Source organism: Bison bison, unplaced genomic scaffold (assembly GCF_000754665.1).
Source record: "Bison bison bison isolate TAMUID 2011002044 unplaced genomic scaffold, Bison_UMD1.0 scf7180017864341, whole genome shotgun sequence".
In the NCBI taxonomy this organism is placed as follows: Eukaryota; Metazoa; Chordata; class Mammalia; order Artiodactyla; family Bovidae; genus Bison; species Bison bison.
This window is the reverse complement of record NW_011494913.1, coordinates 4,179,701-4,199,428: the sequence shown is the minus strand read 5'-3', so window position 1 is coordinate 4,199,428 and position 19,728 is coordinate 4,179,701. Positions and strand designations below refer to the sequence as shown.

At 37.4% G+C, this 19,728-nt stretch overlaps 1 protein-coding gene across 6 annotated transcripts in view; it reads right to left on the bottom strand.

The window, feature by feature from the left end:
• Positions 1-19,728, bottom strand: part of FAM35A (family with sequence similarity 35, member A) — a 117,108-nt gene that overhangs the window by 19,051 nt on the left and 78,329 nt on the right. For 5 of the 6 annotated variants that reach the window (XM_010854393.1, XM_010854398.1, XM_010854395.1 and 2 more), the window contains 4 exons: positions 17,866-19,401; positions 15,190-15,297; positions 1,805-1,999; positions 1,341-1,475 (listed from right to left, as the gene is read on the bottom strand). In XM_010854393.1, the coding sequence (XP_010852695.1) occupies positions 1,341-1,475; positions 1,805-1,999; positions 15,190-15,297; positions 17,866-19,396 (1,969 nt within the window). In that variant the 5' untranslated portion in view covers positions 19,397-19,401. The remainder of the gene's footprint in view (positions 1-1,340; positions 1,476-1,804; positions 2,000-15,189; positions 15,298-17,865; positions 19,402-19,728) is intronic. The other variant, XM_010854397.1, reaches the window with a different exon arrangement.

Genomic DNA, 19,728 nt, shown 5'->3' with positions numbered 1-19,728 from the left:
TCCCAGCATCAGGGTCTTTTCAAATGAGTCAGTTCTTCGCATTAGGTGGCCAAAGTATTGGAGTTTCAGCTTCAGCAGCAGTCCTTCCAATGAATATTCAGGACTGATTTCCCTTAGGATGGACTAGTTGGATCTCCTTGCAGTCCAAGGGATTCTCAAGAGTCTTCTCCAGCACCACAGATCAAAAGCGTCAATTCTTTGGCTCTCAGCTTTCTTTATAGTCCAACTCTCACATCCATACGTGGCTACTGGGAAAACCATAGCTTTGGCTAGATGGACCTTTGTTGGCAAAGTAATGTCTCTGCTTTTTAATATGCTGTCTAGGTTGGTCATAATTTTTCTTCCAAGGAGCAAGCGTTTTTTAATTTCATGGCTGCAGTCACCATTTGCAGTGATTTTGGAGCCCCCCAAAATAAAGTCTGTCACTGTTTCCACTGTTTCCCCATCTATTTGCCATGAAGTGATGGGACCGGATGCCATGATCTTAGTTTTCTGAATGTTGAGTTTTAAGCCAACTTTCTCATTCTCCTCTTTCATTTTCATCAAGAGGCTCTTTTTAGTTCTTCGCTTTCTGCCATAAGGGTGGTATCATCTGCATATCTGAGGTTACTGATATTTCTCCTGGCAATCTTGAGTCCAGCTTGTGTTTCATCCAGCCCAGCATTTCTCATGATGTACTATGCATATAAGTTAAATAACCAGGGTGACAATATACAGCCTTGACGTACTCCTTTCCCTATTTGGAACCAGTCTGTTGTTCCAATTCCATTTAATACCTCATAAATGATTAACTGATGCTCTAAAGAAAAATGTAACCATGGGTCATACTTTAAACATGAACATGCTATGGATGTCTAATAGTCCACACTTTTAAAACAACTGGAATAAAAACCTGGAACATAGTAATTTATTAAACAGTAACATTGTGACTTGAAAGAGTTAATGCAACTCCTCTAACATCTGCCCTATAACCAGAGAGGAGTTTATTTATCAGAGTACCTTGGCTGAATAAAAATTGTAGAAGCATCTCCAGAATTAAATTTTTAAACAACATTATCCAAGGAAGGTAAGATCTTCAATCTTCACTAGAAAGGTAAAGTAGTATACCTGGGAATAAGTGAAACCTTTTAATTTGCTGCCATTAATTATAGAGGATTATAGATCGTTGAATTGTTTACAGGAGGTAAAAAATTGTAACAAGAAATCTACAAAAGAATATTCAATCATGCTCAATTATATTTCAAACGTCGTCTGATCTCCAGAGTCCCTTCATCTTAGGCTCATAAGCATTAATCATTTACTTATCTATAAATAGATTAAATGCTTTTTCGTGTATTTACCTTTTTTCCTTTGAAGTTGAGGGTACCAGGCTGCTCCAGGACCCCATAATACAAGCACATAATGTTGACCTTGGGTCTGTTCCACTGTTAACATAACTTTCCTTTGCTTCTGTCCTCTATAACTGTATAACGCCTCTGGAAAAGGAAAAGAAATATTTAGTTGGCGTTACTCTACTGCATGTGATATCATACTTTACTGTCTAATGATAAATATCTACTGATAACCAGACGGTACACTAAGACAGTCCTGTGCTTAAGTTTCTTTTAATCAAAATACAGTTGATCTACAGTATCACATTAGTTTCAGGCATACAGCACAGTGATATATACACTCTTCTTCAGGTTTTCTTCCCTTATATGTTATTATAAAATATTGAGTACAATTCCCTGTGTGATACAGTAGGTCCTTGTTATGTCTTAATTTTTTTATAACCTAAGATTGATGAAGTACCCAAAATATTTACCTGTCAGTACAGTGGTATCAACAACTCTTAGAATTGCATGGACTAGTATGTCTGGCTGAAGCTGCTCCAATTCTATAAATTCTATACTGCTCATTTTCTGAGGATGCCTCTGAGGAAGATCTCTGAGATAGGAATGTTTTGAAGATACATATGCCAGTAAGTCTTGAAGTACAACATTACTAATCATACTGGAATCTAGGAAAGAAAAAAAAGACCATATATACAAAAGAGGGAAACGTTATATTTTCTTGATAACACGGCATTTTCTTAGAACTGTATTTTATGTTGCAAAGTGTGATTAAGTGTCAAACATGATTTAATTTCTATAAAGCATGTAGCTTATCCTTGAACCAGGTTAGATGCCAAAATAAGCTTGATGTTTTTAACCAACGGAAATGGAATTATTTATCATCTGCAAAAAAAAAAAAAACCAAAACTGCCCTGTTCCCTTACTTCTCTATTTCATTAACAGTATCATTTTTCTACCAATTAACCAAGACCAATATTTTAGTTTTTTTTTAATTGGGGTATAGTTGCTTGACAATGTTGTGTTAGTTTCTGCTATACAACAAAATGAATCAGCTATATATAGATATGCATCAATTATTTTTTTGACTCCTCCATTACCCTGTTGTATCCAACCAGCGCCCTAATCCCTGAAATCTGATTTGATCACATCTTCCCCAGCTATCCCAACCACCCCTATTCTTCCTCAAGACTGTTAGCATTTCTCATCTGAAATACTCCTAACACTCCTCTAACTGGCCCTCCAAGAACATGTTCTATTCGTTCTCACTTTTAAGCCTCTGCCCTCACCATATTCACTGGCTAAAATGCTGTCATTCTCCTCTCTAACCACCCATCTGAATACTACACAGAAAAACAGCCATTTGAGACTCCCAGTGCTAGGGATACAAAGACATGATCTCAAGGCTGAAGAAATTATCAGCCTAGAGGTTGACAACCAGCATTGGGCTTAGGATATAAGCAACACGTGTAAGCATTCCTAAGAGCGCACCTAAAGACCTGCCCGGAGAAGGCAATGGCACCCCACTCCAGTACTCTTGCTTGGAAAATCCCATGGATGGAGGAGCCTGGAAGGCTGCAGTCCATGGGGTCGCTGAGGGTCGGACACCACTGAGTGACTTCACTTTCACTTTTCACTTTCATGCATTGGAGAAGGAAATGGCAACCCACTCCAGTGTTCTTGCCTGGAGAATCCCAGGGACGGGGGAGCCTGGTGGGCTTCCGTCTCTGGGGTGGCACAGAGTCAGACACGACTGAAGTGACTTAGTAGTAGTAGTAGTAGTAGTAAAGACCTGCCCAGGGAAGTTGGAAGAGGCTTGCTTTATTGAGGAAATATTTGAGCAATGCTTTGGGAAAATGCCTAAGAAAAGGTTTCTAGGTAGTAACTGGGAAGAAGAATATGTTTCCAGGTAAAGAGAAAGGGTTAGTAATCCTTTACGTATCTCAGATGCTTTTGGTATTCTGATAAAGCATATGGACCCATTATCAGAATAATATTTTTGTAACAACTTTATTGGAATATAATTCACATACATAAAGTTCACCCTTTTTCTTTTTTTTCTGGCCACACTGTGCGGCTTGTGAGATCTTAGTTCACCATCCAGGGAATGAACCTCAGCAGTGAAAGTGCAGATTCCTAACCACTGGACCACCAGGGAATTCCCAAGTTCACCCTTTTAGAGTATACATTTCAGTGTTTTGCTTTTTGTACTTCACAAAGTTGTGTGGCTATAACCATTATCTAGTTTTACAACATTTTTATTACAGAGTAATATCTCAAAATTCATCAAATGAAATAGGATAACCAATTATATGGAAATACAGTAATCAAAATATTTTTAAAACTGAGGATAACTTATGTGCCTCATTAAAACATTAAATAATAAGATACAGCAGAGTACGCAGCAACTACTATAACTTCAAAGTATGCCAAAGTATCATGTGGATAAATAATATTCAAGTTACCTCCAACAACTATAATGTGATATGAAAATATATGTGCTTTCCATTGGCCATCAAGTCACAAGTATTGAAAATATTACTGTGGATCATCACCTTATTCATAATGGAAGGCAATGTTAATTTTCAGTAGGCAATTAGTGAAAATAAAGATGTAATATTATGGTTAACAGAGATGGGGGGCCGTGAGGGGGAATTGATGAAGGCAGTCAAAAGGTATAAAGCTTCAGTTATAAGATAAGTAAGTACTAGGGGTGTCATGCACAACATGATAAATATATTAACACTGCTCTATGTTACATGTGAAAATTATTAAGAGAGTGAATCCTAAGAGTTCTCATCACAGGAAAAACATTTTCTTCTTTTTAATTTTATTATCTTTTATCATCTCATTCATATGCGATGGTATTCACTGAACTTATTGTCATAATCATTTCATGATGTATACAACTCAAATCATTATGTATTATGCTGTGTACCTTAAATTTACACAGTGCTGTATGTCAATTATATCTCATAAAACTGGCAGAAAAAAAAAAGGGGTGTAATATCTTCCCGTGCAAGTTTATGAATGCTTTAATGCAGAAGAAGCAATTTTCACAGACAAAAGTAGAAGAGCGTTTTAGGAAGCTAATGACCATCCAGCAGATGATGAGAGCTGGAAACCAGGCAAGACTGCATGAAGGAGAAAAGGGTGACAGGCTTGTGAACTAGTTCAGAGGCAGAACCTAAAACAGTCAGATGTGGAGGCTAAAGAAAAGATTGAAAGACAAGATTTCTAGTATAGCTGAGTGGATGGATAAAAACAAATGTTCTGAAGTTTCCAGAACCTGATATGAAATCTATTCTAATTAAGGTTACTTAATTCATAAATGAATTTTATAAAACAATGGTGATATCATAACAAAGATAATGAACATAAAAGAAAAAAACAGATATCATGAAAGATGAATGAGAAAGAGAGGAAGAATGAAGATAAGACCAATTACATTATAGCAAAACCCAACTCCCAATATCTCCTTCTACAGCTCCAGCTTATTCACCAGGTGTTCTGATTCCTCTTTCACAATATTTCCAGCACATTTGGAATCAGAAGAGCTGGGTTCAACTCTGACTTTGTCAATAATGACTCTTCTGAACTTGTACATAACTTTTCTGGGCTTTATTCTTTATCTGCAATAAGAGCTTTGGAGGGAGGGGAAGCTCCCTAACATCAAATTATTTACTAATTCTTGCTTCATAAAAATTTGTACAGAAACATTTGATTACTTAGATTCAAAATAAAATAGTCTACTTCATGGAAACACTGTGTTAAAACTTTTATTTATATATTTAATTTAGTAATATTTAAGATAAATTTATATCCTGTCACATTATCAGGACTAAATTTGTAAAATTTATAACACCTTACTATAATGAGAAAAGAACAAAAGTTCTATATGTATGTTGATCAGAAGTAAGCTCTCATGAGTAGTAACAACTTGCAAAAATAAAAACCAAAATTGACTTCTTCTTTCAGAAGAAAAACAACTACAATATTTTCAAAGTATCAACTGTTAATTATTTTCAAAATAGTTATCTAATTATACAAAAAAGGCTTAGAACATACTTTATTTAGCTACTAACTTGTGTAACCTGTGAAAAACAAGGCAATATAAATTCGTATGTAAATAGAAAAACAAATTTGAAATAACTTCTAAAAGCTATTTAACTAGCTCAATATTTTTCACATTATTCTGCAAAAGCCTGAAGCTACCCAGAGTTTCCATGGCATATTCTCCATCCAGAATTGGATCCTTAGATCTTCATGAAATTACTGAACTAGAGCAATCTTACTTGAATCCAGTTCAGTCTTAAAACGAGATCTACAACATCTGTCTCTCAAATCCCTTGAAAAATACTTACATTCCATATTTTTTTCATTATTTTAAAACATTCTTTACCCTTCCATTGTATTAACAACTATAAAACATCTGTGATAACATCTCTAAAAGCCATTTGACTCCTTGGAAATGTGCTTTCCAAGATGTAGCAACTTCAAATGTTCATAATAAAACATTAAACTTAAATCATTTAAAGAAATCCCTAAATTAAAAAAAAAATAAAATCCCAGGCTGCTTTTGACCACTTACTCTTTTACCTATCAGAATAATTAATCAAATTTCATGAAAATCTTACTGGGATTTTGATTGGATTTTTACTGAATTACAGATCAACTTGGAGAGAACTGAAATCTTCACAATGTTAAATCTTTCAATCAGTGAACAAAATATGTTTAGTCTTTTAATTTTTCATTGTTTCATTTAACAACAAAATTGTTAAATTCACATGATAATATTGTAAATGTTGCCTTGTCTTTACTTGTTACTGGTTGTTAGTCACTCCATTCTAGAAATGCAATTGACTTTTGTATATTAACCTTTTACGTGGCCACCTTGCTAAACTTTCTCATTATTTCTAATAATCTGCTTGTAGTTTTAAGAGGGGAAGGATTCTTTGTAAGTCTATAAATAATAATCATAATAATCCATCATGTTATCCACAAACAAGAAACTAATACTGTCTAAATATTAATGTTAGTAACTAAACTATAAATCTTACTCAAATTTTACCAATTTTCCCACTAATACTCTTCTTCCGTGTGGCAATCCTATCCAGGATTCTACATTACATTTAGTTCTTATTTCTCTTTACCCTCCTTTAGCCTGCAGTAGATATCAGTCTTGTCATTCATGACCTTGACACTTCTGAAGAGTATCGATCAGTTACTTTGTAGAATGTGTCTCCATTTGGGTTTCTCCAATGTTTACTCATGACTGAAATGAGGTTATGCATTCTTGGCAGGAATATCACAAAAATTATGCTGTGTCCCTGCCAATGCAACAAAGCAAGGAATTCGTACAATCCTTAATACTGAGAATACTTGCCTTGATCACCCAGTTAAGCTGATGTCAGCCAAGTTTCTTCATTATAAAGTTATTTTTTCCCTTGTATGTTGATAACTACCTTGGGGAGATACTTTGCATACATATGCAATGCTATAGCTCCCCCAAACTTCCACCTACTAATTTTAGCATCTATTAATGCATCCTTGTTTGCAATATTTATTACTGAAGTAGTTACCTAATGATAATTCTCTGTTTTCTTCTTTCTTCTCACATTTATTCATTGGAATTCCAATTTATCCAATGGAATTGTGAAAAAGAGCTCTCTCATTTATTTACTTGCTTACTTATTTTGTAAGTTAGTTAAATATTTATATCAGTATGAATCCATACATATCTTATTCTGAGGGCTATAATCCAACACTATCTTTTCTTTTTTTCTTAAATTGTTCCAGTTTTTGCCAATAGGCTGTCCTTCAAGTTGGCTTTTGTGTTCTTCCAAAACAACCCTTTTCTGACACCATGAAAGTTCCAGGCTCTTCTCAGATTTTCTTTGCCCCAGGCCTGTAGTCAACCACTTCTAGCAGAGCCGATTCCTTTTACAGACCAAGATACGGGCACTAGGTGGGATCATTACTACTGAGGTGTCCCTGCTGCTGTGTCCTCTCAGCAGACAGAACCAGGAAATTTATGTACTGAGCATAATAGCCCATCCATACACTTACATCTATATTTCTGTATTCCTGTATCTATTTGCTTATATATATATATATAGAAGACCATGAGCTTATACTAATCTCTCTGACTCTAATCCAAAAGGTTCCCTTTAATCTTCCCCCTTTTTTATGTATAATTTCTTTCTGTAACAATGAAAAACCCAATTCTCATTATCTATTACATATTTATTTACTTGTTCAATTCTAGTACATATACAAAGCTGTTGCTAACACATTCCTCCTTGAGAAATACTTTTACTAGCTAGATTACAGCACTTATGTACAGCTTTTTTTCCCCTTGGCCTTACAGAATCCAGTCAATACACTCTTTTCCACAGTTTCTTAGGTTTGTTCTTTTGTCCCCACTACCCTTCTGCATAGTTACTCTATTCATTTTTAATTCTGTGAGGTTCATTTGTCAGTGTCTCCATTCCACTTTGGATTCCCACTCCATCACATTCTAATTGGTTCTAATTGTTTACTGTGCGGGGCATATGAAGCATTAGCTATGGTTCTACGAGATAAGAGACACACAAAAAGACATACTCAGAGAGGTGTCACTCCTTCTTCATCAGTGTTACCCTATTTCCATCCCCTCTTTCTTTCTACCTCTCTCCCAACCCTTCCCTGTAGGTAACCAATCTTGTTACTTCTGGTTTATCCTTCCTGCATTAAAAAAAATCCATCTATGTATTTGTTTCTGGCTGCACTGGGCCTTGGTTGCTGTGCGCAGACTTTCTCTAGCTGCAGTGCAAGAGCTTCTCACTGCGGCGACTTCTCTTGCGGAGCATGGGCTCTAGGGCACTCGGGCTCAGCAGCTGCAGCGCACGGGCTCAGCAGTTCCGGCTCCCAGGCTCTAGGGCGTAGGCTGAATAGTGTAGCACACAAGTTCAGCTGCTCTGGGGCACGTGGGATCTTCTCAGACTAGGGATCAAACTGGTGTCGCCTGTATTATAAGGTGGATTCTTAACCATTGGGCCACCAAGGGGAAGCCCCTTCCTGTACTTTTGTCGCACAAATGTGGAGTTATACATATATTTTCTTATTCCTCCCTTCTTTCTTAGATGAAGAACAGCACACTACATATGCTTTTGGGGGCTTCTGTTTTCCACACAACAGTGTGTCTTAGAAATCACTTAATATCAGTCCATAGACTCTTTTCATTTTCTTTTTACATCTGCATAGTATTCCACTATGTGACTGTACTACAATTTAATCAACTGTTCTATATATGAGTGTTTCTATTTTTTCAGTGCCTTGCAGTTACAAACGATACTGCAATGAATAATTTTTTTGTTCTGATGTATAGATATTTTCATATTGTTGTAATTCTATCTTCAGGATAGATTCTCAAAAATAAACTTGCTGGGCTGAAAGCTGAGCACATATATAATCCTGTTGCTGCTGCTGCTGCTGCTGCTAAGTCGCTGCAGTCGTGTCCGACTCTGTGCGACCCCATAGACGGCAGCCCATCAGAATCCCTGGGATTCTCCAGGCAAGAACACTGGAGTGGGTTGCCATTTCCTTCTCCAAAGCATGAAAGTGAAAAGTGAAAGTGAAGTCACTCAGTCGTGCCCAACTCTTAGCGACCCCATGGACTACAGCCTACCAGGCTCCTCCATCCATGGGATTTTTAGGTATTGCCAAATAGCCCTCCACAAGGGTTGTAGCAATTTACATTCCCACCAGCAAGGTTAAGTGAGCCTGTTTCCCCACAGACTCACCAACAGAATGTGTTGTCCTATTTTTTAATTTTTGCCACTTTGATAAGTGAATAATGACACCTCTGTGTAGTTTTAACTTGAATTTCTCATGTCTCCTTTCCATTTTCCAATCAGGTCCCTTGTTGCTTAATTTTTAAGAGTTTTCCATATACTAGAACACTAGAATTTTGTCTCGGAGCAGGCAATGGCACCCCACTCCAGTACTCTTGCCTGGAAAATCCCATGGATGGAGGAGCCTGGTAGGCTGCAGTCCATGGGGTCGCTAAGAGTCGGACACAACTGAGCGACTTCACTTTCATGCATTGGACAAGGAAATGGCAACCCACTCCAGTGTTCTTGCCTGGAGAATCCCAGGGATGGGGGAGCCTGGTGGGCTGCTGTCTATGGTGTCGCACAGAGTCAGACACAACTGAAGCGACTTAGCAGTAGCAGAATTTTGTCTCAGGTGTATGCTGCAACATTCCTTCCAAGTATGCCAACTGTCTTTTGACTTTATGTGTTTTTAGTATTTTTCCATAGATAAATGTATGTCTCATGTTTTTACTGCTTCTGGATTTGGAGTTATAGTAAGAAAGCCTTTCCCTACACCAAGATTAGAGAGGAATTCATTTACGTTTCCATCTAGTAGTTAGATTTTTTTTTTAATATTTATATTCTTAATCCATTTGGAGTTTATTCTTCTATTTGTTATGAGAATTTGTTAACCAAAAATTTGGTTCACCTTTTTGTGGGTGTCAAGTCAAAAGACACTACCAATCCAAAGATTGAGAGAAGGAAGGATTTATTACTTGCAGCAAGTAAGAAGAATACTGGGGATGTTTCCCAAAGCAGTGTCTCCTGGAACAGCAAAATTGGGGAAGTTTTAAGCTAAGGGTAGATGCATATAGTCAGGCTTCCCTAACGGCTCAGCTGGTAAAGAATCCACTTGCAATGCAGGAGACCTGGGTTCAATCCCTGGGTTGGAAAGATCCCCTGGAGAAGGAGACAGCCACCCACTCCAGTATTGTGGCCTGAAGAATTCCATGGATAGTCCATGGAGTCACAAAGAGTTGGACATTAATGAGTGACTTTCACTTTTTCACCAAGAGGTTTGGGCTAGTGTATGCGTACTCGTGAAGGGACTTTGGGAGGTAGGCAGAGCCCAAACTTGAAAACGTCCACGTCATCATCCTTCAGGTTCCGGTGTTCAGGCGGTTCACCACTTCAGGCTCATCTTTATTTCTCAAACAGAACTGGGAATCTTTACAACTGATATTTTATCTTTGCTGTTGTTAACTTCTCTTGCCTGATAACCGTCATTTGTTTTTTGCCTTAAAGGTTATTAACTACTCAGGTCTGTTCAAAGACAAGCATTATGGCCAGGCTTAGATCGCAAAATGGCTTAGGCCAAAAATGGCCTCTCTTATGTCAAGAAAATCATGCCTGATACTGATACTCTTTCTCCAGGGACCCCCTACCCTACTTGGTTACAAAGTGGATACAATCTTATCTTTGTCTATGTGGCTACCAAGCTACCTTAGCACAGCTTATTTAAAAGCTAACCTTTGCCTCAGTGGTTTCAGATACCATCTTTGTAACATACTAAACTATACATATGTGCCTAATTCTTGTCTCCCTATTCTCTGCCACTGATCTGGTTGCCTATTCACGCACCAGTGTCACACTGCTTTAATTCCTGGGGCTTTGGCGTATGTTTTAATGCTCAACAAGCCTAGTCGCTCATGCTTTTCTCTTTCACTGTTTTCTTAGCTATTCCTGCATGTTTGCTCATCCATGGGCATGTTAGTACCAAGTTACATATAGCAGCATGTTAGTATCATGTTGGCATTTTTATTGAGAGTGCACTGAATTTATAAATAATCTTAAGAACTGGTATCATTTAATGTTGAATTATTTAATCCAGTAATAGGGAATGTTGTCTTTCCACTTATTCATGTCTTCACTTCTTTCCAGTGTATTTAAAATTTTTATTCATATAGTTTTTGTACATTTCTTGTTTAATTTATTCTGAAACATCTTCCTTATTACTATTGTAAATCAGTATTTTCCTACCATTATGCCCTTGTTTGGTGTTTGAATATATGAAGGCTACTGATTTTTTTAACAGTAATTTTTGTATTATTCTTTACCCATTCAAATGCCTTTTCTTTTCTGATTGCATTGGTGAATAACTCTAGTATAATGGTGAACTAAAAAGAGCCTCTTGATGGGGCTGAAAGAGGAGAGTGTAAAAGCTGGCTTGAAACTCAACATTCAAAAAACTAAGATCATGGCAGCCGGTCCCATCGCTTCATGGCAAATAGATGGGGAAAAAGTGGGAACAGTGACAGGTTTTATTTTCCTGGGCTCCAAAATTACTGCAGATGGTGACTATAGCCATGAAATTAAAAGACACTTGCTCCTTGAAAGGAGAGCTATGACAGACCTAGACAGTGTATTACAAATCAGGGGCATCACTTTGCGGACAAAGGTCCATACAGTCAAAGCTATGGTTTTTCCAGTAGTTATGTATGAATATGAGAGTTGGACCATAAAGAAGGCTGAGTGCTGAAGAACTGATGCTTTCAAACTGTGGTGTTGGAGAAGACTCTTGAGAGTCCCTTGGACAGCAAGGAGATAAAACCAGTCAACCTTAAAGGAAATCACCCCTGAATATATATTGGAAGGACTGATGCTGAAGCTAAAGCTCCAATACCCTTGCCACCTAATGTGAAGAGCCAACAAATTGGAAAAGACCCTGATGCTGGGAAAGATTGAAGGCAAAAAGAGAAGAGGGTAGTAGAGGATGAGATGGTTAGATGGCATCACTGACCCAGTGGAAATGAATCTGAGCAAACTTTGGGAGACAGTGAAAGACAGGGAAGGCTGGCATGGCGTAGTTCATGGGGTCACAGAGTCAGGCATGCCTTAGTGACTGAACACCAGCAAATGGAAAGGAACAGCAGAGACAAGGGACATTCTTATTTTGTTCTTGACTTTGTGGAAATGCCTCTAGTGTTTCTACATTAAATAAGATCAGGCATCAGGGCTAAGTATATTATTGATATAATATCAACTATATTATAATTGTAGCACTATACTGATACTGTACTTATTGACAGGAGAAAGTATCCCCCAATTTTGATTTCTTGGAATGCTTTTTATAATAAATGGATGTTGAACCACTGTCAAAGGGTTTCTCAACATCTATGGAGATAGTCATATAAATTCTCCAATGTATTAATATGATATATTCATGGATCTGAACAAATCTTCCATTTCTAGAATAAATCTCATTTGGTCATTATTTCCCTAATGTAGAGTTAGATTTTGTCTACTGAAATCCTGTTTAGACTTTTTACATCAATAATCATGTATGATACTGGTCTGTATTTTTATTTGTAATGTCTTTATTTGGTTTAGGTGCTAAGTGTTATATTTGCTTTATAAAAGGAATTGGGAATGTTCTCCTTCAATACTCTGGACTAATTTATACAGCATTGGAATTATCTGTATAATTTGAAGGTTTGGTAGAATTTCCTGTGAAACTATTTTCAGACCTGGCCTCTTTCGAATGGTAGTTGTTTAGTAATCTTCTCTGTTTCTTCTATAGAAACTGGTGAGTTTAAACTTTCTTTCTCTAATGGGATCAATTTCGGCTATCTGTATTTCCCTAGAAAATTTACATACGTTCATTTTTTTTCAGACACTTTTCTCATGTATGTTATCAAAGAATATTGAGTACAGCTTCCTGCGCTGTATAGTAGGTTCTTGCTGGTTGTCTATCTCATATATAGTAGCCTGTGTATGTTGATCCCAAGCACACCTGATTTGCCCTTCTCCCTAAATTTCCCATATTGACTACAGCTTCCTGCGCTGTACAGCAGGTTCTTGCTGGTTGTCTATCTCATATATAGTAGCCTGTGTATGTTAACCCCAAGCACACCCGATTTGCCCTTCTCCCTAAATTTCCCATATTGAGTACAGCTTCCTGCGCTGTACAGCAGGTTCTTGCTGGTTGTCTATCTGATATATAGTAGCCTGTGTATGTTGATCCCAAGCACACCTGATTCACCCTTCTCCCTACATTTCCCCTTTGGTAACCATGTTTGTTTTCAACATCTGTAAGTCTGTTTCACTTTTGCAAATTAGTTCATTTGTATCATTTTTTAAAAACTTAAAGATTCCACATATGAGTGATACCATATAGTTGTCTTTCTCTATCCGATTTACTTCACTCAGTACAATAATCTAGGTCTATACATGTTGCTGCAAATGGCATAATTTCATTCATTTTTATGGATGTAATATTCCATTATACACGTGTACCACATGTTCTTTATTCATTCCTCTTATCAGTGGACATTGTCTTGGCTATTACAGATAGTGCTGCAAGAAACACTGAGGTGCATGTCTCCCTTTTTTCTTGATCAAATTAACTAGCTGGTTCATCTATTTTTTTGGAAACAAGATTTTATTATTAAAATTATTTATCATTTTAAAATTCCCATTCTTATTAATTACTGCTTTTACCTTTACTATTTCATTCCTTGTTTCTTTGCTTTACTTTGTTGTTCTTTTGCTAGGTATCAGAGTTTTGAATTTAATACATGTATTTTTATTCTTTTATCATTATTGATAAAAAAGAATTTAGCTAATAAATTTTTCTTTGATAATTTTCCTTAAATGCATCCCAGATATTCTGACATGTAGTGTTTTCATTATTGTATTTTTAATTCTATAAATATCAGTTTGCATTTCCTTTTTCACTCAAAATTTGTTTAGTAGGTATAAAATTTCCAGATATAGGACCTACCGCTGCTGTTGTTAATAAATTCTAGTTTTTGGACTTCCCTGGTGGCTCAATGGTAAAGAATCCACCTGCTAATGTAGGAGACACAGGTTCGATCCCTGGTTTAGGAGGATCCCATATGCTGCAGAGCAATGAAGCCTGCGCACCGCAACTACTGAGCCTGTGCTCCAGAGCCCAGGAGCCGCAACTACTGAGCCCACGTCAGCAGCCAACCACTGGATCCTGTGTGCCCTGGAGCTGGTGCTCTGCAGCAAGAGAAGCCGCTGTGATAAGCAGCCTGCACACAACGAGAAAAAAGCCCGTATGCAGCAACAAAGACCTGGAGCAGTCAATAAACACATGACATTATAAAAAATTAAAAAGAAACAAATTCGAGTTTTATAGCATTTGATCAGTATGCTTGTAATAATTCCACTTTATAGAAATTACTAACATTTTCTTTGTGACCTAATAGGATCAATTTTCCTGACTGTACTGTGCACACATGACAAAAATGCATATTTCTATCATTAGAATGTAGAATTCAATCTATACCCACAAGATATACCTTATTCATAAGATCTACAGTGCTCACTATATTGCTTAGATCTTTTATTTCTTAGTCATATTCTGTCTATTAGATCTGTCTTGTGCCATTAGAGAAATGCAAGTTAATACCACAATGAGATATCACTGCACAGTGATCAGAATGGCTAAAATTTTAAAATAGGACAATACCAAATGCTGACAAGGATGCAGAGAAACTACAAGATACGTTGCTGGTAGGAAGTTTAACTGGCACAGCCACTCTGAAAAACAGTTTGGCAATTTCTTATAAAACTAAACATGTATTTGTCATACAACCTCCTCTTTTCATTACCTCAAGAATTCCAGAGGCTCAGAAATGCCATGGAAGAACTTCAGAGGTCCATGGAATCACTTGGGATGATATGCAAAATTTTATATCTCCCTACTTAAGTCTATTTTTCTTAAGAAATGGCACATAGCTTCTCAAAGAGGTCTATGACTCCCTAAAAGGTCAAGAATCACGACGATATTGACTCTAAGAAAAAGAAAACAAATCATGAACCCCAATATTTCTTGAAATATGATTTATACTGTACAAGTTGATTTTTATAAACTCTATTTTCATTCTTACTGAAAATAAACCAATACCTTTCAGCTAACCATTTAGAAAACATTTTGTAACATTGCCATTTTAACGCTACTTTTTCTCAATATGTGTATGTATATACTTTGAATACTAAGAAATTATTATATTTAAATTTAAAATGTGTCTTACATTCTTCGGGCTGGACAGATGAATAACTCCCAAGATTTAATAACTGACTGGTAAATGTTGATTGCAGGACTGTCTCACCAACCCAATGATCCTCATGGATAGTGACATCTAGAAAGGGGGAAAAAAGTTCTGATCATGCTAAAAATTCCCTCACACTGGGGTTAATGTACTCATCATAGTAAAATACCATGCATGCCTCTCACATGCCAGGTAACTGAAATCCAAATAGGGGAAATGATCTCCCTAAAGGCACAAAATGATAAACTAGCAAATTTGATCTCTGAAACTATGAATGTCTGTATGTAGGTAAAATAACAAAATTGCTTCTGTATATTCAAGTAGTATCAATATGGAAGCTTTGCTCCATAGAGAAAATTTTAATGGTTTTGTTCACTTAAGGCAAAGATATAATATATATTTCTGATAAATTAAATCATTTAGGGTCAGGAAGCAAAGCAGGGTTCCAAAGCAGTAGTTCCTAGAAGAGTAAAACATATTTGGTATGCATTTATTTCCTCTGCTATAAGCCATATATAAATATAATATAAGGCATCCTTAAAGAACTTTGATTATTTTTCCCTAAACTGAATGATAATTATCTCCTATAGACGTTAAAAATGAAACACTCTGAAGGTAAGGAACACTTCCCAGGAAAAACAGAGCTGCATGATGTAAGATGGAAAGAGAAGAAACAGTTAGTGAAACTAAACATACCACCTGGGAGAAACAATTCTAGGCAGAACAAAAATTAAGTTAAAGACAGAGACAGATCCATCCCAGCAGGATGTCATCAGTGCATATAGAATGTTAGAGGTATGAAGATATTCTAACGGCAGCAACATAATCAAAGAAAAACAAGGACGCATAATTACAAGTAATTACTTTCAAGTTTATATCCCAGATCCTCTCCTCAGCTTCAAACCCATTTACCCACGCATCCACAACTGCCTAACTGACACTCCTGAATGGATATCCGATTAGCTCCCCAAACCCAGCCTTGCTCGAATCTGCTTTTCTTCTTGTATGCCCCACCTCATTTGTTGGCACCATGCTGCTAGCCAGGTCAACTGGAACATGACACCATCCTGAACTTCTGCCTCTCCTTTCCCATCTTTGTCTCCAACCCCACTGTTGACTCCGCCTCTTGAATCTGCCCGCAGCCCTGCCACCGCCACTGTTTTGCATCAAACATTCTTCTCTCTCCAAGCAGGTACCCTTCCTATCTCCAATCCATGTCCCATGATGCTAATGAATGACTTATCAAGAACATTAATGTGATCTACTGACTTGATTAAAAAAACTCTCAGTGGCTCCCCATGGCCTGGCCAGGAACAACCAACACAGCATTCAAGGCTTTTCAAGATCTGACATTCAGGATGCCTGCTCTTCAGAAAGGAACAAACAAGAAATTTCAAGGAGAACTTTCAGAAAACCATATTGTAAAACCTATGTTCAGACTGGTAAAATGTTAAACACTGGTGACAGGATGGAGGGGAGTTAGAATTCAGTCCTTGCCCCCGCTTTCTTGCTCCATTCACTGATACAGTTTTCTATTTGTTCATTATACACTGGTTTCCCAGTTAAGTCCCAGGTCTTCTCTTTTAACTCTAGTCACTAGTCTCCTTAGAGACTATATAGACCATATTTACAGCATCTTTTCACTCTATTGCTAAAGTATAGTAGAAAAATATCCATTGCGGAATGGAATCTGATCTGGAATCCAACTGTTACACAGAATTGTTCACTTTTGGGTGGATATCAGTAGGTAGTATGAGATATTTAGAGCATCTTTTCACTCTATTGCTAAAGTATAGTAGAAAAATATCCATTGCGGAATGGAAGCTGATCTGGAATCCATCTGTTATACAGAATTGTTCACTTTTGGGTGGATATCAGTAGGTAGTATGAGATATCCAATAGAGATATAATCATCTGCAACCAGATGCTATTAATTTAAGTGGGATTTCACTCATACATTTCTCTGTAAATGTAATCTCACTACCTAACTAGGAAAACATCAGTCCTTCCAATGAACACCCAGGACTGATCTCATTTAGGATAGACTGGTTGGACCTCCTTGCAGTCCAAGGCACTCTCAAGAATCTGAACCTCTTGCTCTTCTACATCCATGGATTCAACCAACCAGGAATGGTGGAGCACTGCAGTGTTCACTACTGAAAAACACACACATATAAAGGGGCCCATGCAGTTCAAGGGTCTTTGGTAATTTTAATAATTTAAAAATGCAATAGAAATTCCATGTTGCCTCAGTAAGAATGTAGTATGCACAGCTTTACTAGGGATGGAATAGTAGAAATATTATCCTGTTAACACAGCTAAAGAAAAGGGTTACAAATAAGACATACATAAATAAAATTGTAAGAAAACAAAGAAAGAGCCCGATGAGGCACAACATGGATGCTAGCACAGTGAATGAAAGGAGGAGAAACCAGAGAAGACTTCTCAAAGAGAAGGAGGGACAGAACAAAGAAGGACAAACACCCAGAAACGGCAATGCAGGGATGAGGAGACCAACACAGATGCTCTAAGGGACTCTATCACGCTGGAACCCTAAATAGCAAATGGTAAGGAAAGAATCCTTAAAGGCTTAAAGTGGGAGGGGGAAAAAGACAACAGCTTTGTAAAATAAAAAGATATTTACCACGATGACCTTACCTGTGAGTAAAATTATATCTCCCAGAAACACAGTAAGTGCCCAGAATGCTGCAGTCCTCCACAGAAACACCTTCTTCTTAATTTCTGATTGGTCAGTTACCACAATTGTTGCTAAAGGCACTTTAGAGCCAGAATTTGGTCCAGATTTTATATTTATTTCTTTCATGTGACATGGAGATAACACCATGACTAAGCAATTGTATTTCTGATGTTCAGAATCACAGTTTTTTATTAATGAGGTTTTTTTAATGCCCTTAAATCCAAACATGTTCCTCCGGTCCACTGTTACAGTATGATCTCTCTCATTAGAAAACAATTTAATTTTCTTAGCTACATGGGGGACTTCAGATAGAGCCTGAGGATGGCCTGATTTATCTTCAGAGGTCCAACTTCTCTTACCAGAACTTTTGCGGAAGGTATTTAGTTGAGAACACAGTATTCCTGAATTACATGACTCAATGAGTATCTCATTTGGTTGAAATTTATCATTACAATTGAAAAGTTCTTGAGATCCTATATTTTCTTCAAGATGTTTATCAGCGTTCAAGAGAGTGTGGCTACTTTTTGTTTCAGGACAAACAGGACTAAAAAGTTCAAGGGAACAGGCTTGGTTCTGTCCATCTTCATTTCCTCCTGCAGAATCATCTTTGGACTGAATCAAATTGTCCTCAGTTATTCTGATTTCCCCATAACTTGCCTCTGGTTCAATCTCCATGTTTATGGTCCCTTTATTTATAGACTTCTGCCCTTTATATTTCCTTTGAGCTAAAAAAGCAACCTGGCTGGAGGTCATTATACTAAGAAATTCAGTGTCAGTGGATATTTTAAGACCTGACGCCTTCCCTACTGTTCCTTCAGGCCTTGGTTTGTCTCCTGTGTTAGCGGGAAAGAACTCCAGACACTGGTTCTGTATTTCATGATGCTCTGCTGGTGCACTGTTTATTTTGATGGCTTCTGGCGTGTTAGTCTGCTCAGCACCACAGACCGCATCCAATATAGCTGCACACTTATGAGCTAAATGAAAGGGATTTTTTGGAATGTTTTGACCACACATGTTTGATTGATCATGCTGTTCGTTTCTGGTTTTCTGAAGTTCACTAGAAAGCTTTTGATACTTTTCTTCTTCAGTAAAATGCTGAACTCCTCCCTTAAATCCATGTACTTGCTCACTGGAGCTGGTTCTGTCACTCATTCCCAAGGGGTAAGCCTTCTGGGACTTTACAGTTTGTGCTTCAGAAATGCGATGTGTGGTGTCATCTTTCATGTGAACAGATCTGTTCATAGAGTTTGCTGGAAAATGACCATGAGGAAGATCTGGAAGGCCCAGAGGTTCCAGGGCCTGACAGTCCTCGAGATTTTTGTGCCTGCATTTTTCATCCTTCAGGTATAAGGAATGGTGATTGTACAAAACCTGAATTTCTTTCCAGGTCTCAGCAGTGGACGCTACAGAAGTTGGTTCCTGTGAGACTGTCATTTCCAGTGGACTGACTGGAGCACCCCAAAAAATGTGAACTTGAGATCCTCCACTCATAGTTTCTGAAAAAAAAAAAACAAAGAAAAAGAAAAATCTAAAATAAGCATTTGTCAGAAATTTTTATATATTGAAATTAACTTATAATAGCCTGGACAGAGGAGCATGGTGGGCTGCTGACCATAGGGTCGCACAGAGTCAGACATGACTGAAGCGACTTGGCATGCATGCAGGCACTGGACAAGGAAATGCAACCCACTCCAGTGTTCTTGTCTAGAGAATCCCAGGGACGGGGAGCCTGGTGGGCTGCCGTTGCTGGGGTTGCACAGAGTCGGACACGACTGAAGCAACAAATGTAATATAAATCAAAAACATAATTAATAAAGGTGATT